At 42.2% G+C, this 25032-nt stretch overlaps 1 protein-coding gene across 3 annotated transcripts in view; it reads left to right on the forward strand.

Annotated features, from left to right (window-relative positions):
- The window catches only part of LOC140737297 (xenotropic and polytropic retrovirus receptor 1 homolog), a 479522-nt gene that overhangs the window by 443755 nt on the left and 10735 nt on the right, over positions 1–25032 (forward strand). For all 3 annotated transcript variants that reach the window (XM_073063697.1, XM_073063698.1, XM_073063699.1), the window contains 3 exons: positions 9256–9422; positions 11861–12000; positions 13032–13241. In XM_073063697.1, the coding sequence (XP_072919798.1) occupies positions 9256–9422; positions 11861–12000; positions 13032–13241 (517 nt within the window). The remainder of the gene's footprint in view (positions 1–9255; positions 9423–11860; positions 12001–13031; positions 13242–25032) is intronic.

The following is a 25032-nucleotide window of genomic DNA, read 5'->3' on the forward strand; positions in this document are numbered from 1 at the left end:
AAGACAGATCTAAAGTACTTATTAAATTCTTCTGCCATTTCTCTGTTTCCCATAACAATTTCACCCAATTCATTCTTCAAGGGCCCAACATTGTTCTTAACTATCTTGTTTCTCTTCACATACCTGAAAAAGCTTTTGCTATCCTCCTTTATATTCCTGGCTAGCTTGCATTCGTACCTCATTTTTTCTCCCCATATTGCCTTTTTAGTTAAGTTCTGTTGTTCCTTAAAAATTTCCCAATCATCTGTCCTCCCACTCACCTTAGCTCTGTCGTATTTCCTTTTTTTTAATGCTATGCAATCTCTGACTTCCTTTGTCAACCACTGTGGCCCCTTTCCCCCCTTTGAATCCTTCCTTCTCTGGGGGATGAACTGATTATGCACCTTGTGCATTATTCCCAAGAATACCTGCCTTTGCTGTTCCACTGTCTTTTCTGCTAGGATATCCGTCCAGTTAACTTTGGCCAGCTCCTCCCTCATGGCTCCATAGTTTCCCCTGTTCAACTCTAACACTGACACCTCCAATCTGCCCTTATCCTTCTCAAATTGCAGATAAAAACTTATCATATTATGGTCACTACCTCCTAATGGCTCCTTTACTTCAAGATCGCTTATCAAATCCTGTTCATTACACAAGACTAAATCCAGAATAGCCTTGTCCCTGGTCGGCTCTCGTACAAGCTGTTCCAAGAATGCATCCCGTAGGTACTCTACAAACTCCCTATCCTGGGGTCCAGCACCAACCTGATTCTCCCAGTTCATCTGCATGTTGAAATCCCCCATAACTACTGCGACATTACCTTTGCCACATGCCAATGTTAACTCCCTATTCAACTTGCACCCAATATCCATGCTACTGTTTGGTGGCCTGTAGATGACACCCATTCGGGTCTTTTTGCCCTTACTGTTCCTCAGTTCTATCCACATAAACTCTACTTCTCCTGATCCTATGAATCCCCTTGCAAAGGACTGAATCTCATTCCTCACCAACAGGGCCACCCCACCCGCTCTGTCCACATTTCTGTCCCTACGATAGCACGTATACCCTTATACATTAATTTCCCAGGTATGATCCCCCTGCAGCCATGTCTCCGTTATCCCAACAACATGATAGTTACCCATTCGCACCTGAGCTTCAAGCTCATCTGTCTTATTTCTGACACTTCGTGCATTCAGATATAGAATTTTTAGCCCATTTCTCCTCTCTCTGTTTAAATCGCTGCCTATTGTGCTTAACCCAGCTCCCCGAACTCACATCGGGCTATACACCCCTTGAATTTTGTTGTCCTTCCTAAATTTACTTATTCTTTCTGCACATTTAACTCCATCTACTGCACACTTAATATTCCAGAACCGTGTAGTCCCCACCTGTCCTTTATTCTTCATCTCGCTATCCTCACTCGCATTCTGGATCCCTGCCCCCTGCAAATTTAGTTTAAACCCCCCCCCCCCCCCCCCCGAGAAGCACTGGCAAACTTTCCTGCAAGACTGTTAGTACCGCTCCAGTTCAGGTGTCAGGTGTAATCCATCCCGTCTGAACAGATCCCACCTTCCCTGGAACAAAGCCCAATTATCTAAAAACCTGAAGCCCTCCCTCCTGCACTATCCTCTCAGCCACGTATTAATCTGTATAATCCTTCTGTTCCTTGCCTCGCTCACAGTGCTCTTGGTGTGGTCTCCTCGTCATTGTTGAAACCTGACATAGATTGGGGGATCACTTTGTCAAGCACCTTCACTCTGTCAGCAGCAGGCAGAATTTCCTGATACATTCCTATTTTAATTCCACTCCCTATTCCCATTCCAACATGTCAGTCCATGGCCTCTTCTATTGCCATGATAAGGCGACTCTCAGTTTGGAAAAGCAACACTCATATTCCATCTGGATAGCCTCCAACTTGACAGCATGAAAATCAATTTCTCTGACTACTGGTAATTTCTCTCCTGTCCCCTTATTTCTTTTTCAATTTCCTATTCTGACTCCCCTTTTACCTCTTCTCATCACCTGCCTGTTACCTTCTTCTGGTGCCCGTCCACCTTCCTTTTCTGCATTTTCATTCTCTTTCAGATTCCTTCTTCTTCATTCCTTTATCTTTACCACTTATAATCTGCCAGCTTCCCCTCATCTGGCTTCACTTATCACCCACCAGCTTGTATTCCTTTCCCCCTCCACCACCTCTGGATGTAGTAACCTTTGGATTGATGCTTGTGCCACATGCCAGTGAGGGTAAGACTAGGATAAATTGGCAGATGAATGCGTAGCTGAGGAACTGGTGCAGGGGGCAGAGTTTCAGACTTCTGAATAATTGGGATTTATTCTAGGAAAGATATACCTGTACAAAAAGAACAGGTTACACCTGAACCCGAGGGGTACCAATATCCTTGTGGGCAAGTTTGCTAGAGCAGTTGAGGAGGGTTTAAACTAATTTGGTATAGTGGCATGGAAACCGGAGTGATTGGGCTGAGAATGGCACAGTTGGTATGCAATTTGATTCAGTGCATAGTGAGTCTGTGAGAAAGGATGGTAGCCAAATTGTAAAGATTGATGAATACAGAATTGAAGATAGTATATTTGAATGCACACAATATACAGATTAAGATGGGTGAAATTGTAGCACAGTTGGAGATTGACAGGTGTGACGTAGGCATCACTGAGTCGTGTCTGAAAGAAGGTCAAGGATGGGAGCTTAACACCCAATGATACACATAGTATTGAAAGAGCAGGCAGGTAGGCAGAGGGGATGGGGTGCCCCTATTAGTAAAAAAAAAAGAAATAAAAATTGGTTAACATATGAAGAGCATTTGACAGCTCCAGGCCTTTATTCACTGGAGTTCAGAAGAATGAGGGGGAATCTCACTGAATCCTATTAAACATTGAAAGGCCTAGATAGAGTGAATTTAGGGAGGATGTTTTCTATAGTGGGTGAGTCTCGAACAAGAAGGCACAGTATCAGAATAAAGGGATGTCCATTTAGAACAGAGATAAGGAGGATTTTCTTTAACCAGAGGGCAGTGAATCTACAGAAGTTATTACCCCTGGTGACTGCAGAAGGCAAGTCACTGAATATACGCCGTTTATAGCAAAGGTTGATTGGTGAAAGCATCAAAGAATACAGGGAGAAGGCAGGAGTGGGGTTGAGAGGAATAATAAATCAACCATGATGGAATGTGGAGCAGACTTAATGGACTGAATGGCCTAATTCTGCTCCTATGTCTTATGGTCTTAAGTGACATAAGACTGACATAGGACTGACAAAGAGGTGACATTGGACTGGAAGATGTAAAATCCTCGTGTTAAAAAACTGCAAGGATAAAAAGATAGTGATGGGTGTTATACACAGGCCTCTGGACAGAAGCCAGGATGTGGAGTACACCTTACAACGGGAGATAGAAAAAGCCTGTAAAAAGGTCAATGTTACAATAGTCATGGGGGATTTCAGTATGCTGATGGATTGGAAAAATCAGGTTGGTGGTGAATCACAAGAGAGGAAATATATCGAATGCCTGCGAGATGGATTTGTAGAGCAGTTTGTTGTTGTGGCCACTAAGGGAAAGACAATTTTGGATAAGTTGTCGTGTAATGAACCAGATTTGATTAGGGATATGGTGGTCGTACTATAATGGAATTCACCCTGCAGTTCAAGAGGGAGAAGCTAAAGTCAGGTGTATCAGTATTACAGTGGAGTAAAGGAAATTATAGAGGCATGAGAAAGAAGCTGGCCATACTTGATTGGAAGCAGACAGTAGCAGGAATGATGGCAGAACAGCAATGGCTGGAGTTTCTGGGAGAAATTCAGAAGATGCAGGATAGATGCATCGCAAAAAAAAAGGTGTTCTAAAGGCAACCTAAGTGCACACAATTAGCAAAAATTAGTAGGAGGTTAGAAGATTAGGAAGCTTTGAAAACCAACAGAAGGCAACTAAAAAGCCATCAATGAAAAGGTGAAATATAATATAAGCAATAATATAAAAGAGGATGCCAAAAGTTGTTTTGGATATATAAGTAGTAAAAGAGAGGTAGTAGTAAGGGACAAAGAAATGGCAGATAGACTTAAGTATTTTGCATCAGTCACTAGCAGCATGCCAGAAATTCGAGTGTCGGGGGCATAAGTGACTGTCATTGCTATTATTAAGGAGTAGGAGCTTGAGGATGTTAAAAAGTCTGAAGGTAAGTAAGTCACCTGGACCAGACAGACTACACTGCAGGGTTCTGAAAGAGGTAGTGAAGAGATTGTGGAGGCATTAGTAATGATCTTCCAAAAACTAGTTTCTGGAATGGTTCTGGAGGACTGGAAAATTTCAAATGTCACTCCACTTTTTAAGCGGGGTGGGAGGCAGAAGAAAGGAAATTAAAGGCCAATTAGGCAGACTTCAGTGGTTGGAAAAATGTTGGAGTACATTATTAACGACAAGGTTTCCGGTACTTGGAGGCACATGATAAAATAGGTTTCCTTATGGGAAAGTGTTTCTGACATAGAAACATAGAAAATAGGTGCAGGAGTAGGCCATTCGGCCCTTTGAGTCTGCACCGCCATTCAATATGATCATGGCTGATCATCCAACTCAGAACCCTGTACCTGCTTTCTCTCCATACCCCCTGATCCCATTTAGCCACAAGGGCCATATCTAACTTCCTCTTAAATATAGCCAATGAACTGGCCTCAACTATTTCCTGTGGCAGAGAATTCCACAGATTCACCACTCTCTGTGTGAAGAAGTTTTTCCTCATCTCGGTCCTAAAAGGCTTACCCTTTATCCTTAAACTGTGACCCCTCTTTCTGGACTTCCCCAACATCAGAAACAATCTTCCTGCATCTAGCCTGTCCAATCCCTTTAGAATTTTATATGTTTCAATAAGATCCCCCCCTCAGTCTTCTAAATTCCAGTGAGTATAAGCCTAGTCGATCCAGCCTTTCTTCATATGAAAGTCCTGCCATCCCAGGAATCAATCTGGTGAACCTTCTTTGTACTCCCTCTATGGCAAGAATGTCTTTCCTCAGATTAGGGGACCAAAACTGCACACAATACTCTAGGTGTGGTCTCACCAAGGCCTTGTACAATTGCAGTAGAACCTCCCTGCTCCTGTATTCAAATCCTTTTGCTATGAATGCCAACATACCATTTGCCTTTTTCACCGCCAGCTGTACCTGCATGCCCACCTTCAATGACTGGTGTACAATGACACCCAGGTCTCGTTGCACCTCCACTTTTCCTAATCGGCCACCGTTCAGATAATAATCTGTTTTCCTGTTCTTGCAACCAAAGTGGATAACCTCACATTTATCCACATTAAATTGCATCTGCCATGAATTTGCCCACTCACCTAACCTATCCAAGTCACCCTGCATCCTCTTAGCATCCTCCTCACAGCTAACACCGCCACCCAGCTTTGTGTCATCCGCAAACTTGGAGATGCTGCATTTATTTCCCTCGTCTAAATCATTAATATATATTGTAAACAACTGGGGTCCCAGCACTGAGCCTTGCAGTACCCCACTAGTCACTGCCTGCCATTCTGAAAAGGTCCCGTTACTCCCACTCTTTGCTTCCTGTCTGCCAACCAATTCTCTATCCACATCAATACCATACCCCCAATACTGTGTGCTTTAAGTTTGCACACTAATCTCCTGTGTGGGACCTTGTCAAAAGCCTTTTGAAAATCTAAATATACCACATCCACTGGCTCTCCCCTATCCACTCTACTAGTTACATCTTCAAAAAATTCTATAAGATTCGTCAGACATGATTTCCCTTTCACAAATCCATGCTGACTTTGTCCGATGATTTCACCTCTTTCCAAATGTGCTGTTATCACATCTTTGATAACCGGCTCTAGCATTTTCCCCACCACCGATGTCAGACTAACCGGTTTATAATTCCCCTGTTTTTCTCTCCCTCCTTTTTTAAAAAGTGGGGTTACATTAGCCACCCTCCAATCCTCAGGAACTAAGGAGTTTTAAAAAATTATCACTAATGCATCCACTATTTCTTGGGCTACTTCCTTTAGCACTCTGGGATGCAGACCATCTGGCCCTGGGGATTTATCTGCCTTTAATCCCTTCAATTTACCTAACACCACTTCCCTACTAACATGTATTTCCCTCAGTTCCTCCATCTCACTAGACCCTCGGCCCTTTACTATTTCCAGAAAATTATTTATGTCCTCCTTAGTGAAGACAGAACCAAAGTAGTTATTCAATTGGTCTGCCATGTCCTTGTTCCCTTTGATCAATTCACCTGTTTCTGACTGTAAAGGACCTACATTTGTCTTGACCAATCTTTTTCTTTTCGCGTATCTATAAAAGCTTTTACAGTCAGTTTTTATGTTCCCTGCCAGCTTTCTCTCATAATCTTTTTTCCCTTTCCTAGTTAAGCCCTTTGTCCTCCTCTGCTGGTCTCTGAATTTCTCCCAGTCCTCAGGTGTGCCGCTTTTTTTGCTAATTTATATGTTTCTTCTTTGGACTTGATACTATCCCTAATTTCCCTTGTCAGCCACGGGTGCACTACCTTCCCTGGTTTATTCTTTTGCCAAACTGGGATGAACAATTGTTGTAGTTCATCCATGCGATCTTTAAATGCTTGCCATTGCATATCCACCGTCAACCCTTTAAGTATCATTTGCCAGTCTATCTTAGCTAATTCACATCTCATACCTTCAAAGTTACCCTTCTTTAAGTTCAGAACCTTTGTTTCTGAATTAACTATGCCATTCTCCATCTTAATGAAGAATTCCACCATATTATGGTCACTCTTACCCAAGGGGCCTCGCACAACGATTGATAACTAACCCTTCCTCATTGCTCAATACCCAATCTAGAATGGCCTGCTCTCTAGTTGACAAATCTGTTGGAATTCTTTAAGGAAATAACAGCAGAATAAACAAAGGAGAGTCAGTGATTGTTGTTTATTTGGATTTTCAAAAGGCCTTTGACAAGGTACTGCATGTGAGGCTGCTTAATAAGAGAAGAGCCCATAAAATTACAGGAAAGATACCAGCATGGATAGAAGATTAGCTGACTGACAAGAGGCAAAGAGTGGCAATAAAGAAGGCCTTTTCTAATTGGCTGCTAGCACCTAATGGTGTTCCGTAGGGGTCAGTGTTGGGACCACTTCTTTTCACATTATATTGCAATGATTTGGATGACAGAATTGATAGCTTTATAGCCAAGTTTTCAGATGATAGGAAGATGCCTGCACTGTTTTGTGCACTTTATGCAGTCCTGGGTAGGTCTGTAGTCTAGTGTAGTTGTTATGTGGTTTTTTTCTCTCTGTGTTGTTTTTTATGTAGTTCAGTCTGGTTTTTGTAATGTGTCATGTAACACCATGATCCTGAAAAACGTTGTCTCATTTTTACTATGTACTGTATCTGCAGTTATGGTCAAAATGACAATAAAAATGACTTGACTTGATTTGTCTTGATAGGTGGAGGGGCAGGTTGATAGTTTGAAGAAGCAGGGAATCTGCAAAAGGACTTAGACAGATTGAGAGAGTTGGCAAAGAAGTGGCAGATGGGATATTGTGTAGGGAAGTGTATGATCATTCACTTTGGTAGAAGGAATAAAGGCATAGACTATTTTTTAAACCAGGAGAAAATTAAAAATTCAGATTGCAAAGGGACTTGGGAGTGCTTGTGCAGGATTCCCTAAAGGATAACTTGTAGCTTGAATTGATGGTGAGGGAGGCAAATGCAGTGTTAGAATTCATTGCAGGAGGGAGGGCTAGAATATAAAAGCAAAGATGTAATGCTGAGGCTTTATAAGACTCAAGTCAGACTGCACTTGGAGTATTGTGAACAGTTTTGAGCCCCTTATCTACATAAAGATGTGCTGGCTTCAGAGAAGGTCCAGAAAGGTTCACAAGAATTATTCCGGAAATTAAAGGGTTAATGTATGAGAAGCATTTGATGATTCTGGGTCTGTACTTGTTGGGAGTTTAGAAGAATGAGGGGGAGATCTCATTGAAACTATCAAATATTGAAAGGCCTGGATAGAGTGGATGTGCAGAGAATGTTTCCTTTAGTGGGTGAGTCTCAGACCAGAGGACACAGCCTCATATTAGAGGGACATCCATTTAGAACAGAGATGAAGAGGGTCGTGAATCTGTGGAATTCATTGACATAGACAGCCGTGGAGGGCAGATTATTGAGTAGTTGGAGCTATACTCACTGGGATTTAGAAGAATGTGTGAGATCTCATTGAAATCTACCAAATGTTGAAAGGACTAGATAAAGTGGATGTTCCCTCCAGAACTAGTGGGCGCATCCTCAAAATTGAGGGGTGATCTTTTAAAACAGAAGTAAGGGGGAATTCTTTTAGCTAAAGAGTGGTGAATTTGAGGAATGCTCTGCCACAGACTGCAGTGGAGGCCAAGTCCATGGGTATATTTAAAGCAGAAGTTAATAGATTTCTGATTGATCGGGGCATCAAGGGATCTGGTGAGAAGGCAGGTGTATAGGATTGAATGGGATCTAGGATCAGCCATGATGAAATGGCGGACCAGACTCAATGGGCTAAATGGCCTAATTCTGCTCCTATGTCTTATGATCTTATATTTAAAGCGGAGGTTGGTAGATTCTTTATTAGTCAGGATGTCAAAGGTTACAGGGGTTGAGAGGGATAATAAATCAGCCATAATGGAATGGCAGAGCATTCTAGCTTCATTCTGTTCCTCTGTCGTATGGTCTTCTTATTCTGGCTTCTGCCCTTTCTTTCTAGTCCTGATGAAGTATCTCAGCCTGAAGGGTAAATACTTTGTTCCCTTCCATAGACGCTACCTGACCTGCTGAGTTCCTCCAGCAATTTGTGTGTATTCCTCTGGATTTCCAGCATTTGCAGAATCTCTTGTGTGTAGATGGTCTGTCTTTTTTTTTAGGGCAGAAGAGTCTAAAACTAGTGGGCACAGATTTAAAGTGACAGGAATTTAAGAGATCTGAAGGGTAACTTTTCATCACAGACGGTGGTGATTATCTGCAATGAGCTGCCACAGGAAGTGGGGTAGATGCAGATAACATTTCTACATTTAAAATATATTTTTACAGGCTCTTTTGTGATCGTATGATTCTAAGTATAACAAACAGGACTGCAGCTGAGCTGACAGCAGCAGCAGGTGCAGATATATTACAGTTTTATTCCCCTGTAACATAAATTATCTTAAATACAACAATAACCACATCAGCAATTGTTTTTGCCAAGGTTAAAGAGAAAGGATGACTCCACTTATGAGGCAGAAAATAATGCTTTTATTTGTGTCTGTCTTTCAGAACAGAAGCATGATGATGCAGTGGTGTTTTTCTACCTGTGGATCACCTTTTTATTGATCAGCTCCTGTTATACTCTTACCTGGGACCTGAAGATGGACTGGGGTCTCTTTGACAAAAATGCTGGTGAAAACACGTTCTTGCGTGAGGAGATTGTCTATCCACAAAAAGTATGTGTTTGCTTTGTGCATGACATAATGTACTAAAGTATTGCTCTGTGTAGTTGTACTGTGACAGGAGCTGATGCCATGACTAAGAAGGAAGAAAAGTATGAAAAACATACTAACAGAAATTGATGTTGTCCTCAGGAAATTATCAGTCATGTTTAAATTGAGTGAATTCTCATATCCACTACATTGAACCATAGAACATTATAGCACAGAAACAGGCCTTTTGGCCCTGCTTGGCTGTGCCGAACCATTTTTCTGCCTAGTCCCACTGACCTGCACCTGTCCCATATCCCTCCATACGCCTCTCACCCATGTACCTGTCCAAGTTTTTCTTAAATGTACCGCTTCATCTGGCAGCTCATTCCACACTCCCACCACTCTCTGTGTGAAGAAGCCCCCATAATTCTCTGTTTCAATAATGATGCTGTAAATTTAAAACTAGTGCCAATCCAAGATCCTGTCCCATACTCCTTGGCAACTTTGTTTGTGGCTATCCACATAATTATGGTACCTACGGGTGGTTGGATAGCTCCAATTTTACCATTGAGAAATAGTAGTAGTAGTGGTACTAGTACCAGGGAGTGTGCTAGATAAGGTCTATTTCACAATACAGTGGTACAATAATTGAAATACTAGAAAAGCAGCCAGAGTTTTGAGCTACTGATCCAAACACAAAATTTCCTGGCAGCTGGGAGTCTAAATTCAAGCAGCTAGATCTGGTGGCATTCCTTACATAAGTAATGACATATATGAAATTATCAGATTGTTATAAAACCTACCTGGTTCACATTTCTTTGTTTAGGATATGTTTTCCTTGCCCTGCATGCCTAATATGTGACTCTTAGGGGATAATAGGTAAAATTTCAAGCATCATCCTGTGATTAAATAAGTTAGCAAAGGTTAAGTGCTACCCTCTATGAATGCAGAAAATGATGTAAACAGAGATGTAGGTTGCCTTATAGAAGTGGTGTCCAGACTAGAACCCTAGACCTAAACAACACTGCTTCTACTAGCTTGCCTTGTTTAATGTCCTAAAAGGCTGTTTAACTGAGGTTGCTTTATCAATGAATACATCCAAATTACAACACCTGAGTCCACTAGTATCCACTAGTAATTAGTTGAGCTAATTCCATGGAAGTTTTCTGCACAGAAATGGACAGTTTGTCTTAGCAGGTTTGGGTTGATGTTTATCTAAGTCAGGCTGTGAATAAATTGTTGTCTGTATTCCTTTCATTTCACTTCAAAATTACTTCATTTGCTGCAGGAATCCTTTGGGTTGGCCTGAGGTACTAAAGGCCACTTATACAAATGAAGAAATAACTTCTTAAAGCCCCAAAGGAACTTTACCTCTCCTGATTCATGTACCCTTTTATCCTCTTCTCTCTCCTGCCTTTCTAACCCATTCCTTCTGAACGTAGCAATGTATTCACTGAGAACTAGCCCCCGATACCATCATCAAACTTATTGACAAGGGAGGAACTTTTCTAGTTTCGCAAACTGACCTCTGGATATGACCCCACTACTGAAAATATGATAGTTATGGGCCTCCTTTCCTCAAGAGAGTTTCCCTCCTTAGTATCTAGCTTTGTGGTCTCCCAGCCTGCATAGCCCATTTTTACTTTCTACTAAATATCCTTTCGGAAGACATTATGAGTAGACTCACTGTTTCAACTTGCTTATTTTCTCTTTTCTTGACTCTATTCTCTCTGAATTGGTACATTTCCTTCTTGTTTAGTCTGTGACACTTCTGATGTCATCCATTACCCAGCAAACAAAAGGGCCCAGCTGGATGGGGAATTCTGGGATCTAGTTTGAACATTTCTTGCCAAAGATATGGAAACAGATTTGAAGATGGTAGAGAAAAAGCTTGGAATCATACTGTGGTTTAATAATTCACTAAATTGGAGATGAGGGTGAGGTGGAGCGCGGGGAAGCAGAGCTGGGGCCTTTAGTAAAAAAACGGGGAAAGGTTGACATCCATTTCCTGACCTCATTACATTTTCTTGTTAAAAGACTTTGTAATACATACTTTACATTTTGCATTGTGTGCTCCTTTAAGTCTACCTGTGCAGTCTCACTGTCTTTGTTTGAGAAAGTGGCCTACTTTCATTTCCTCCAGCCCCATCTCCTTAGGGGTGTTTACTTATTTTCCGCTTATACCTACCACTGAGAATAAATTCTCTATTTGACTGGTGGCTTGTCATAATTTCTGGAGAGATGGTCTTATTAAATGCCTGGAGATGTGTTTTTTTTTCTATGCTAAAGGCATAATTACAAATTGACATCAGTTATTTGAGAAGTATTTTCAAAGAAGTGTGCTGTCAGTCAACTCAAGACCATGGAAGAAAAAAAAGAGAAAGTTGTTTATTTCATCCTGCAGTTGTACTCTCGTGTCCTGTAAATGTACTGAAGCATTAATTTTTTGCTTTTATTTACAGATTTATTACTACTGTGCCATAGTGGAGGATGTCATCCTACGATTTGCGTGGACAGTGCAGATTTCAGTCACCTCAATGAGTGCTTTTGCTTCAGTGGGTGACATAATTGCCACAGTGTTGGCTCCACTGGAGGTTTTCCGGTAACATCATTCGTAGTCATACTGTGATGAATAAAATTTTATGGATTGAGAGTTGTAAGGACCAGTAAGAGTTACATTAGAACCTGGTGAAGAGCATGTCAGCCTAGAAACAGATATTTTGTGTGGAATGAAAGGAATGTATATTCTTTTCTAATTGGTCCAAAATACACTAAAGTTCAATGTCAAGAGTGAGAATAGAGAGGAGGAAAGTTAAGCAGTATCCTACAGAAAGAATCTATAAAAATGAGAAGATTTGGAAGCACCAAGGGAGTGAGAGCCTGAGGTGACTTAGCCTCATCACATTTGTATAAATAAGTGATTTGGAGTATATACCCAATGTACCAGTTGTTATGGAAAGATTCAATCTCATGTTTATGGATCAGTGATCTAGAACACCAGGAATCAATCCACACTTGTAATTTAACCATCTGTAGCTAAGCACAAATATCTCAGCTTTGGAGAAGAAAATGGCTATCCATGAGACAATTTTTGATCAAACTCGTGATGTGCACCCAGGATTTGTCAAAGGTACTTGTGATCATCACATGTGGAAATTTTTCTGATCAAATCCCTGGAAAGCCATGTGGGAAATGAGGTGACAAGATTACTGAAGTCACAGAGCTTCAACACTTTTGCTCAATAGATTGGAAGAGGGTGGTATTTTAATCTCACAAAATAATAGTGAAATATTTTTTTAACAAAACAATAATTAACTTCCAATTTAGTCTCCCAAAAATTTATCACTACCTTCATTCATAATAAGCAAAAAAGATCCTGAGATTGTGCTATGAATGAGGATTTCAATTGAAAACTTCTCAAATGTCCATTACAGTGATGTAGTTCACAGGTAGATCATGTACTTGTTTATTTAGAATAGCAGAGTGTCCTTGCACTGGAGTGTCAGTACAGATGTTTACCACAAGTAAGAGTGGGAATGAATACCTAAACAAAAAAAATCAATTACTCGTTTGTCATGTCTTGTGTATTCATTGAAGAATGCCTTGTTAATATTGAGTTGTTTTTTGCTGCAGCCGGTTTGTGTGGAATTTCTTCCGTCTGGAAAATGAACATCTTAACAACTGTGGTGAATTTCGTGCCGTGCGTGATATCTCAGTGGCACCTCTTAACGCTGATGACCAGACTCTTTTGGAGCAGATGATGGACCTTGAGGATGGAGTGCGGAATCGTCAAAAAACCAAATTGTGGAAGCGTACTTACAGCATCTCTCTGCGTAAATCACTGTACGTATTGAGTGAAGAGACTTATTTGTAGCTACAGTAATAGAGTCTTGCTTATTCAGAATGGCAGAACATTATTCTAAAAGTGTTGTCCAGTGAAAGACCATAGCTGAAACATTTGTCTATTATGGAAAGAAAGAAGTAGCACTACAATAGAACATAGCTACCTGTATTTCCCATCTTTAACAACCAAAACCAAAGTGCTTCACGGCCAATTGTATTTTCTCCAAAATATGGTTATGTAATTCTTCTAACCCAGAGCATGGTCCACCAGCACAAATGTGGTAATAGGTAGGTCAGGATACATGGGAAAACTAAATTAAAAGTATACCCATGGCTCACTTTCATATCTAATGTCTTTTAAGAAACTTTCTTCTTCATGTTACTATCTCTGATAATGATAATAGACTGCTTTCATTTTCATGTTGTTTCGAAGGGAATGTAAACATAGAGGCAGAGGCAAAACAAGAAATTTGTATGCTATTAATGTAACTTTTCTTTCGCCCCTTTTGGTTGAGTTGGAATGTGGTGGGGTTGTACCAGCTAATGATGAAAAGAAGACAAAAAAAAAGCTTGAGTACTCAGCTTCTTTGTAGCTCTCTTAGCTCACCCAAAACTCCACAGATAACACTTGTATAAAGAATGGATCTCATCCACATCTGCAGGTCCTACTGTCCTATCACTTGTCATTCCAAGCTACACTGCTCTCAGGCCCTCAGCAATTAGATGTACTCTCACAGCTTCCTGTAACCACCCATGTATTTGCTCAGGCTCTATATTATTCCTGTACAATTAATTATTGTTTTCTCACTCAAAATGTTTTTCTTTGTTAGATCACCTTCTGAAAGTTTCCTGTAAAACTTCTTTGTCTTTATGAAACTTCAGTTCCCCGCAGAACACGACTATGTTCTCTCACCATAAGTTTCGTGAGGCCTCAGCATTAGACGTTATATTTCAAAAGATTTTTTTACCTGTGGTGTACAGTGGGAGGACTTGAGGACACAAGGGGAAAATCCTTTTCATCTTTCAGAGAGATAGGGGAATGTAATATGAGTGCATAACCTTGCATCAAAAGCTTACTTGATTCACTCAAAGTGCCATTGTCAAATGAAAGTTTGAGTTTATTTCATAGTGAAAATAATGAAGTATTTTTTTCATTTATTCCTTAAAACCAAAGCTTAACTAGTAAAGGATTCTTTTATTAAAATTGCAAAATTCTATTAAAATTACAAAATACACTCCCCAAGGTAAAAAGGGTTTATTATTGGAAGACATAGATAAGTCTCGGTAAGCAGACAAGAATCGTACTTTTGTGCTGGCCAGTAATTCTTATTCTATAGTTTGTGTGTATGCGGATAGCAAGAGAGATCACTATCAGCAGGGTTGTTTACAGTAAATAGATACACTAACTGTTAAAATCTACTCTCGGTTTCTACTCTGCACTGTTTCCTTTCAGATGTGTTTTCCATAGAATTCCTTTTGTAACAGCTCAGTTTAGTTAGGAATATCACGCAGGGAGTTGTGATCTTCAGGAGATGAAGGGATGGAGATTGTGACTTTGATAGCTGTAGTCAAATAAAATTGCCTTAGTGAATAACTGTGGTGTATACTTGTACAAAAGTCACAATCGAGTGATGGTGGTAAGTTAATCAATATTTAAGGAGGTGGATGGGTTGCTTATCAATTAGACTGCTGTGGCCCAGGTAGTACCTTTGGTGTTGTTGGAGCTATACTCACCTGGCAGGTGAAGTGCATTCGATCACACTTCTGACTTGTTCTGTTATGGATGATAGAAAAACTCTTATGTATCAGAATAGTAGTCACTTGGAACTGACACACAGCAGCTGATTTGAATGAGCACCTGCAGCATTTGAGACTTTTGTAAGTTGAAATCCAGACTGTTGCTACTAAAGCTTTTGAATGTCTGGGATAGATACATCAATGCTTTCTCATCAAAAATGGTTAGTGACCTGATGGAAGTCACCGTCTTAACTTCACCACACCCTGTTCCAATTCCAACCTCACTCCTTCCGAATGCTCTGCTCTCCGCTCCCTCCGCACCAATCCCAACCTCACTATAAAACCTGCTGATAAGGGGGGAGCTGTTGCTGTCTGGCGTACTGACCTCTACTTGGCCGAGGCATGGTGACAACTCTCTGATACCTCCTCTTATTTACCCCTTGATCATGATCCCACTAAGGAGCACCAGGCCATTGTCTCCTATACTATCACCAACCTTATTAGCTCTGGGGATCTCCCATCCACTGCCAAAAACCTCATAGTTCCCACACCCCGCACTTCCCGTTTCTACCTCCTACCCAAGATCCACAAACCTGCCTGTCCAGGTAGACCTATTGTCTCAGCTTGCTCCTGCCCCACTGAACTCATTTCTGCATACCTTGACACTGTTTTATCCCCCCTTGTTCAATCTCTTCCCACCTATGTTCGTGACACTTCTCATGCTTTGAATTTTTTCAATGATTTTAAGTTCCCTGGCCACCTCCGTCTTATTTTCACCATGGATGTCCAGTCCCTATATACCTCCATCCCCCACCGAGATGGTCTCAAAGCTCTTCGGTTTTTTTTTGGATTCCAGACCTAACCAAATCCCCTCTACCACCACTCTCCTCCATCTAGCGGAATTAGTTCTTACTCTCAATAATTTCTCCTTTGGCTCCTCCCACTTCCTCCAAACCAAGGGTGTAGCCATGGGCACCCATATGGGTCCCAGTTATGCCTGCCTTTTTGTTGGCTTTGTGGAACAGTCCATGTTCCAAGGCTATACCGGTATCCATCCCCCTCTTTTCCTTCGCTACATCGACGACTGCATTGGCGCTGCCTCTTGCACGCGTGCTGAGCTCGTCGACTTCATTAACTTTGCCTCCAACTTTCACCCTGCCCTCAAATTTACTTGGTCCATTTCCGACACCTCCCTCCCCTTTCTTGATCTTTCTGTCTCCATCTCTGGAGACGGCCTATCTACTGATATCTACTATAAGCCTACAGACTCTCACAGATACCTGGACTATTCCTCTTCCCACCCTGTCTCTTGCAAAAAGGCTATCCCCTTCCCACAATTCCTCCATCTCCGCCGCATCTGCTCTCAGGATGAGGCTTTTCTTTCCAGGACGAAGGAGATGTCTTCCTTTTTTAAACAAAGGGGTTTCCCTTCGTCCACCATCAACTCTGCTCTCAAATGCATCTCTCCCATTTCCCGCACATCTGTCCTCACCCCATCCACCCGCCACCCCACTCGGGATAGGGTTCCCCTTGTCCTTACCTACCACCCCACCAGCCTCCAGGTCCAACATATAATTCTCCGTAACTTCCGCCACCTCCAACAGGATCCCACTACCAAACACATTTTTCCCTCCCCCCCCACCTTCTGCTTTTCGCAGGGATCGCTCCTTGCACGACTCCCTTGTCCACTCGTCCCACCCATCCCTTCCCACCGATCTCCCTCCTGGCACTTATCCTTGTAAACGGAACAAGTGCTACACCTGCCCTTACACTTCCTCCCTCACCACCATTCAGGGCCCCAGACAGTCCTTCCAGGTGAGGCGACACTTCACCTGTGAGTCGGCTGGTGTGGTATACTGCGTCCGGTGCTCCCGGTGTGGCCTTTTATATATTGGTGAGACCCGACGCAGACTGGGAGACCGTTACGCGGAATACCTACGCTCGGTCCGCCAGAAAAAGCAGGATCTCCCAGTGGCCACACATTTTAATTCCACGTCCCATTCCCATTCTGATATGTCTATCCATAGCCTCCTCTATTGTCAAAATGAATCCAAACTCAGGTTGGAGGAACAACACCTTATACACCAGCTGAGTAGCCTCCAACCTGATGGCATGAACATTGACTTCTCTAACTTCTGTTAATGCCCCTCCTCCCCTTCTTACCCCATCCCTGACATATTTAGTTGTTTGCCTGTTCTCCATCTCCCTCTGGTGCTCGTCCCCCCCACCCCTTTCTTTCTCCTGAGGCCTCCCATCCCATGATCCTTTCCCTTCTCCAGCTCTGTATCACTTTCGCCAATCACCTTTCCAGCTCTTAGCTTCATCCCACCCCCTCCGGTCTTCTCCTATCATTTCGCATTTCCCCCTCCCCCCACTACTTTCAAATCTCTTACTATCTTTCCTTTCGGTTAGTCCTGGCGAAGGGTCTCGGCCCGAAATGTCGACAGCGCTTCTCCCTATAGATGCTGCCTAGCCTGCTGTGTTCTACCAGCATTTTGTGTGTGTTGTTACCTGATGAAAGTGTTACGTTTGCAGAAAGTAGAGTACTCTTCCCTAGTTTCACAGTAGCAGTGTGGGTCACTGCTATCCTTCCATCCTCCTTCCATCCCAGTCCTTCACATGTTTAAACATATAATGTACCACAACCATGAGGAGAATTCTCAGCTTCTGTCTTTGATCTCCCCATTTGCCTACAAATGCAACAATCTGTCAATGTTTAAGCACTGTAAGCTTTGTCATTTCACTCATACCCTGACTAGTTTCTCTCTCAGATTTAAACATTGTGGTTTACCCTGGCTCTTGTACACAATCCTCTATAGATTTATATCCTTAATGATTTTGCACAAGCAGCTCAACAAGCACAGTGAAAGCTGATGAAATTTTGTCACAAGCCATGAGTGAGTGCAAATGAATACACTGCAATATTTATACATACCTTTCTAGTGCAGCAACATAAAAGAAATATGTTAGAAATATGGCTAACAAAAGAAGGTAAGAATAATGCTGAATTTCGAAAGGAGTCTTATGCTGTTGCTAGCGAAACTGCTAACTCTGAGGAATGGAAGCAGTTTAGACTTCAGCAAAAGTGATGAAACTGACTAGGAAAGCAAAAGTCAAATACAGCGGTAAATTTGAACTGTAAAGTTATAATGAAGAGAAGAAAATTGTAGTGTCCTCAAAGCAGTAACAGGGAAATGTATAATAAGGAAGAGAAGAACCAGTTAATAAATACTTTGATTGTGCCTTCTGCCCTCTCAGAGAACAGAAATAACTTCCCAGAAATGATTGAAAGCCAAAAATCGTTTAGAAAGGAGTAAAACTGGTATTTTTAAAACTGCTAGAGAAATTAATAGGATTAAATGCTGATAAATCCCCAGGACCTGATAAAATGTATCTCGGAATACTGAAAGAGCTAGTATATGCATTGGTTGACATCTCCCAAATTTTCATTGATTGTGCATGGCTCCTGCAAATTAGTGTGTGGCAAATGTAGCCACTCTATTTAAAAAGGAGGGAATGGGAAATTGCATTTTCGTTAGCCAAACATCAAAAATAAGTAAAATACTGAAATCTACAAGCAAGGATGTGATAACACTTAGAACATATTAATGGAATTAGACAAAGTAAAAAACATTGTGGTGCTCAGACGCAGCAGTGTAGTCTCACTCTTGTTCTCCTGACTTGGTGTATCTACTGATTAAGTGCTGACTGTTCTACTTACTAAGAGTTCTCTGTTATGATCCTGATCCCAGCACTTGATGTGTTGAGTAGCATGATTATCAAACAAGAAACAGCTTATCCTGACACTTTTCATATAAAGCTGGGGAGTACAATCAGACTACTTGAAGAGGTCTCTGCACTTTTATCATCATCTGCAGCACCAGTGCATGTAACACAGTTAATTGTTGCTAAACTACCATCAAAAATGCCAACCGTTCCATCTCTAGACAGTATTTCAGGAAATCTGATCATCTAGCTGTCCTCCTCCTACTTGCATACAGGCAGAGGGTAAAGAGCAAGACATCAGAGAGGTAGCCATGAAAGACAAAAGTAAAATGATGGGATTGTTTGAGTCATTGGACTGGGACGTGTTGAAGGATTCATCAGAAGACCTGAATTACGCCATGATTGTCACAGACGTTATAAAGACACTTGAGTCCTCACAAAATCGTTCAAGGTCTTCCCCATCCAGAAACACTGGATGAGACAAGAGATCCACACCCTGCTATAGCTGGGTCGATGGTGTTCAGGACTGGCAATCCAGGAAAGTACAAGAAATCCAGGTATAATCTCAGAAAGCTATCTCACATGTGGTGGCAATTCCAGACCAAAATTGAATCACAAAAGGATCCTCAATAATAAGTCAACTGCAGATGACTCAATCGCTCTCCACGTGGCTTTAGACCACCTGGACAAGACAACCACCTATGTTGGGATGCTATTCATCGACTATAGCTCAGCATTTAATACCATCATTCCCACAATCTAATTGAAAAGATGAACAACCTGGGCCTCTGTACCTCCCTCTGCAATTGGATCCTCAACTTCCTAACCAGAAGACCTGTGGCTCAGAAGGGTAGGGAAAGGAAGAGAAAGGCAGTAGTGATAGGGGACTCTATAGTTAGGGGGTCAGACAGGTGATTCTGTGAATGCATGAAAGAAACTCGGATGGTAGTTTGCCTCCCAGGTACCAGGGTCTGGGATGTTTCAGATCGCGTCCACAATATCCTGCAGTGGGAGGGAGAACAGCCAGAGGTGGTGGTACATATTGGTACCAATGACATAGGCAGGAAAAGGGAAGAGGTCCTGAAAACAGACTACAGGGAGTTAGGAAGGAAGTTGAGAAGCAGGACCGGGATTACTGTCTGTGCCACGTGACACAGTATAGGACTAGAATGAGGTGGAGGATAAATATGTGGCTGAGGGATTGGAGCAGGGGCAGGGATTCAGATTCCTTGATCATTGGGACCTCCTTTGGGGCAGGTGTGACCTGTACAAAAAGGACAGATTGCACTTGAATCCCAGGGGGACCAATATCCTGGCGGTGAAGTTTGCTAAGGCTACTGGGGAGAGTTTAAACTAGAGTTGTTGGGGGGTGGGATCCAAACTGAAGAGACTGGGGAAGAGGTGGTTGGTTCACAAATAGAGAAAGCTTGGAGACAGTGCATGAGAGAGGATAGGCAGGTGATAGAGAAGGGATGCGCTCAGACCGACAGGTACAATGCAAGGAGTGTTGTGAACAAAGCAGATGAGCTTAGAGCGTGGATCAGTACTTGGAGCTATGATGTGGTGGCCATTACAGAGGCTTGGATGGCTCAGGGACAGGAATGATTACTTCAAGTGCCGGATTTTAGATGTTTCAGAAAGAACAGGGAGGGAGGCAAAAGAGGTGGGGGTGTGGCACTGTTGATCAGAGATAGTGTCATGGGTACAGAAAAGCTGGACGTCACTGGGTGTTTTTTATAGGCCACCCAATAGTAACAGGGATATTGAGGAGCAGATGGGGAAACAGATCCTGGAAAGGTATAATAATAACAGAGTTGTCATGATGGGAGATTTTAATTTCCCAAATATCGATTGGTATCTCCCTAGAGTAAGTGGTTTAGATGGGGTGGAGTTTGTTAGGTGTTCAGGAAGGTTTCTTGACACAATATGTAGATAAGCCTACAAGAGGAGAGACTATAATTGATTGGTTATTGGGAAACGAACCTGGTCAGGTGTCAGCTCTCTTAGTGAGAGAGCATTTTTGAGATAGTGATCATAATTCTATCTCCTTTACAATAGCATTAGAGAGAGATAGGAACAGACAAGTTAGAAAAGCGTTTAATTGGAGTAAGGGAAATTATGAGGCTATCATGCAGGATCTTGGAAGCTTAAATTGGGAAAGGATATTCTCAGGGAAAAGTACAGAAGAAATGTGGCAAATGTTTAGGGGTTATTTGTGTGGAGTTCTGCATAGGTACGTTCCAGTGAGACAGGGAGGTTATGGTAGAGTACAGGAACTGTGGTGTACAAAGGCTGTAATAAATCTAGTCAAGAAGAAAAGAAAAGCTTATAAAAGGTTCAGAGAGCTAGGTAATGTTAGAGATCTAGAAGATTATAAGTTTAACAGGAAGGAGCTTAAGAAGGAAATTAGGAGAGCCAGAAGGGGCCATGAGAAGGCCTTGGCGGGCAGAATTAAGGAAAACCTCAAGGCATTCTACAAGTATGTGAAGAGCAAGAGGATAAGACGTGAAAGAATAGGACCTATCAAGTGTGACAGTGGGAAAGTGTGTATGGAATTGAAGGAAATAGCGGAGGTACTTAATGAATACTTCAGTATTCACTATGGAAAAGGATCTTGGTGATTTCAGTGATGACTTGCAGCAGACTGAAAAGCTTCAGCATGTAGATATTAAGAAAGAGGATGTGCTGGAGCTTTTGGAAAGCATCAAGTTGGATAAGTCGCCAGGATCGGGTGAGATGTACCCGAGGCGACTGTGGGAGGTGAGGGAGGAGATTGCTGAGCCACTGGCGATGATCTTTGCATCATCAATCGAGACGGGAGAGGTTCCGGAGGATCGGAGGTTGCAGATATTGTTCCTTTATTCAAGAAGGGGAGTAGAGATAGCCCAGGAAATTATAGACCAGTGAATCTTAATTCAGTGGTTGGTAAATTGATGGAGAAGATCCTGAGAGGCAAGATTTATGAACATCTGGAGAGGTATAATATGATTAGGAGTAGTCAGCATGGCTTTGTCAAGGGTAGATGAAGGAAGGGCAGAAGATGTAGTGTATATGGATTTCAGCAAGGCATTTGATAAGGTACCCCATGCAAGGCTTATTGAGAAAGTAAGGGGACATTGCCTTGTGGATCCAGAACTGGCTTGCCCACAGATGGCAAAGAGTGGTTGTAGACAGGTCATATTCTGCATGGAGGTCGGTGACCAGTGGTGCGCCTCAGGGATCCGTTCTGGGACCCTTACTCTTCATGATTTTTATAAATGACCTGGGATGAGGAAGTGTAGGGACTGGTTAGTATGTTTGCTGATGACACAAAGATTGGGGGTGTTGTGGATAGTGTGGAGGGCTGTCAGAGGTTACAGCGGGATATTGATAGGATGCAAAACTAGGCTGAAAAGTGGCAGATGGAGTTCAACCCAGATAAGTGTGAAGTAGTTCATTTTGGTAGGTCAAATATGATGGCAGAATATAGTAATAATGGTAAGACTGTTGACAGTGTGGAAGATCAGAGGGATCTTGGGGTCCGAGTCCATAGGACGTTCAAAGCAGCTGCGCAGGTTGACTCTGTGGTTAAGAAGGCATACGGTGCATTGGCCTTCATTAATCGTGGAATTGAATTTAGGAGCCGAGAGGTAATGTTGCAGCTGTATATGACCCTGGTCAGGTTCCACTTGGAGTACTGTGCTCAGTTCTGCTCACCTCACTACAGGAAGGATGTGGAAACCATAGGAAGGATGCAGAGGTGATTTACACGAATGTTGTCTGGATTGGAGAGCGTGCCTTATGAAAACAGGCTTTTTTCCTTGGAGTGATGGAGGATGAGAGGTGACCTGATAGAGATATACAAGATGATGAGAGGCATTGATCGTGTGGATAGTCAGAGGCTTTTTCCCAGGGCTGAAAATGGTTGCCACAAGAGGGCACAAATGTAAGGTGCTTGGGAGTAGGTACAGAGGAGATGTCAGGGCTAAGTTTTTTACTCAGAGAGTGGTGAGTGTGTGGAATGGACTGCTGGTAATGGTGGTGGAGGTGGATACTTTTGGATAGGTACATAGAGTTTAGAGACATAGAGGGCTATGGGTAACCCTAGTAATTTCTAATGGGTAACCTTAGTAATTTCTAAGGTCGGGACATGTTTGGCACAACTATTGTGCTGCAGGTTCTCTATGTTTCTGTGTAAGACCTCAATCTGTGCGATATGGTGATAACATCTCCTCGCTGACGATCAACAGTGGTGCACATGACTGTGTGGCTAGACATGGCTCAGGTACCATCTATAAATTTGCTGATGATAAAACCATTGTTGGTAGAACCTCAGTGGTGACGAGTGGGCGTGCAGGAGTGAGATATGCCAACTAGTGGAGTGGTGTTGCAGCGACAACCTGGCACTCAATGTCAGTAAGACAAAAGAGCTGATTGTGGACTTCCAGAAGGGTAAGACGAAGGAACACATACCAGTCCTCATAGAGAGATCAGAAGTGGAGAGAGTGAGCAGTTTCCTGGGTGTCAAGATCTCTGAGGATCTAACCTGGTCCCAACATATTGATGCAGTTATAAAGAGGGCAAGACAGCGGCTGTACTTTATTAGGGGTTTGAAGAGATGTGGTATGTCAACAAATATACTCAAAAACTTCTATAGATGTACCGTGGAGAGCATTCTGACAGGCTGCATCACTGTCTGGTATGGGGAGGGGGGGGGAAAGAAACAGGTCCGAAAGAAACTGCAGAGGGTTGTAAATTTAGTCAGCTCCATCTTGGGTACTAGCCTACAAAGTACCCACGACATCTTTAGGGAGCGGTCCATTATTAAGGACCTCTGGCACCCAAAGCATGCTCTTTTCTCACTGTTATCATCAGGTAGGAGGTACAGAAGCCTGAAGGCACACACTCAGTGATTCAGGAACAGCTTCTTCCCCTCTGCCATCCAATTCCTAAATGGACATTGAACCCTGGGAGACTAACTCACTTTTTTTTAATATATAGTGTTTCTGTTTTTTTTGCACAATTTTTAAATCTATTCAATATACATGTGCTGTATAAAGTATACTGAATAAGATTTACTTAATATTTTTTTTAACTTTTTCTTCTATATTATGTATTGCATTGAATTGCTGCTACTAAGTTAACAAATTTCACGTCACATGCCGGTGATGATAAATCAGATTTAGATTCGCAATAGCTATGGCAGAGCTTGAATGCCATCAGCTCCTTCAAAGCCAAACCAAGCAACATAAGTAACAACAAGGTTTCCACTCCTTTTGACCAACAGAACATGGAGGTACCTTCATGAACCCCTACAGCCCACAACAACCGTATTATTGCAGTCTCTGAGGCTGATGTGAGGGCATCCTTCAGGATGGTGAACCCACAAAAAGTATCTTTCCTAGATGGTATGCCTAGCCAAGCACTGAAAACCTTTGCTAATCAATTGGTTGGAGTGTTTACTGACATCTTTAACCTCTCACTTCCGCAGTCTGAGGTACCGATCTGCATCAAGCAGGCTTCAGTCATACCTGCCTCAATGACTATTGTCAGTAGCTCTTGCATCCACTGTCATGAAGTGCTTTGAGAGATTGATCATGAAACATATCAAATCATGCCTGAGGAGTCTCTTGGATCCGTTCCAGTTTGCCTACTGTCACAACAGGTCAACAGCAGATCCCATTTCATTGGCTCTTCAATCTCCTCTTGAACAATGAAGGTGTATACAACAAGATACTCTCCATTAACTACAGCTCAGCATTCAACACTATCATCCCCTCAAAGCTAATCCCCAAGCTCCAAGACCTAGGCCTCGATACTTCTCTGTACAACTGGATCTATTTCCTCACTTGCAGACTCCAATTGGTACAGCTTGGCAACAACGTCTCCATAATCTCCATCAGCAAGGTACACCATAAGGTTTTGTGCTTAGCCCCTTGCTCTACTCACTTTATGCCTATGACTACTTGACTAAGTAAGCTCCAATGCCATTTTTAAGTTTGCTGACAACACCACTGTTGTTGGCCGAATCAAAGCTAGTGACGAGTCAGCATATAGGATTGAATGATGCCATTCAATCAGAGTTTCATGCCAACCAATAGCAGCAAAACCAAACAGCTGATTATTGATTACAGGAGGAAGAAATTGGGGGTTGATGAGCCAATGCCCATTAGGCTATCAGAGGTGGAGAGGTTCAGTAACTCTAAATACCTTGGCATTATCATTTCACAGGAACCAGCACAATAAATGCCATCACAAAAAAATGCACACCACCACTGCTATTTTCTTAGTAGAAGTTTGTGCAAATTCAGCATGTCATCTAAAACTTAGACAAATCTCTATTAATACA

This window comes from Hemitrygon akajei, chromosome 12, assembly GCF_048418815.1.
Source record: "Hemitrygon akajei chromosome 12, sHemAka1.3, whole genome shotgun sequence".
Taxonomy (NCBI): domain Eukaryota; kingdom Metazoa; phylum Chordata; class Chondrichthyes; order Myliobatiformes; family Dasyatidae; genus Hemitrygon; species Hemitrygon akajei.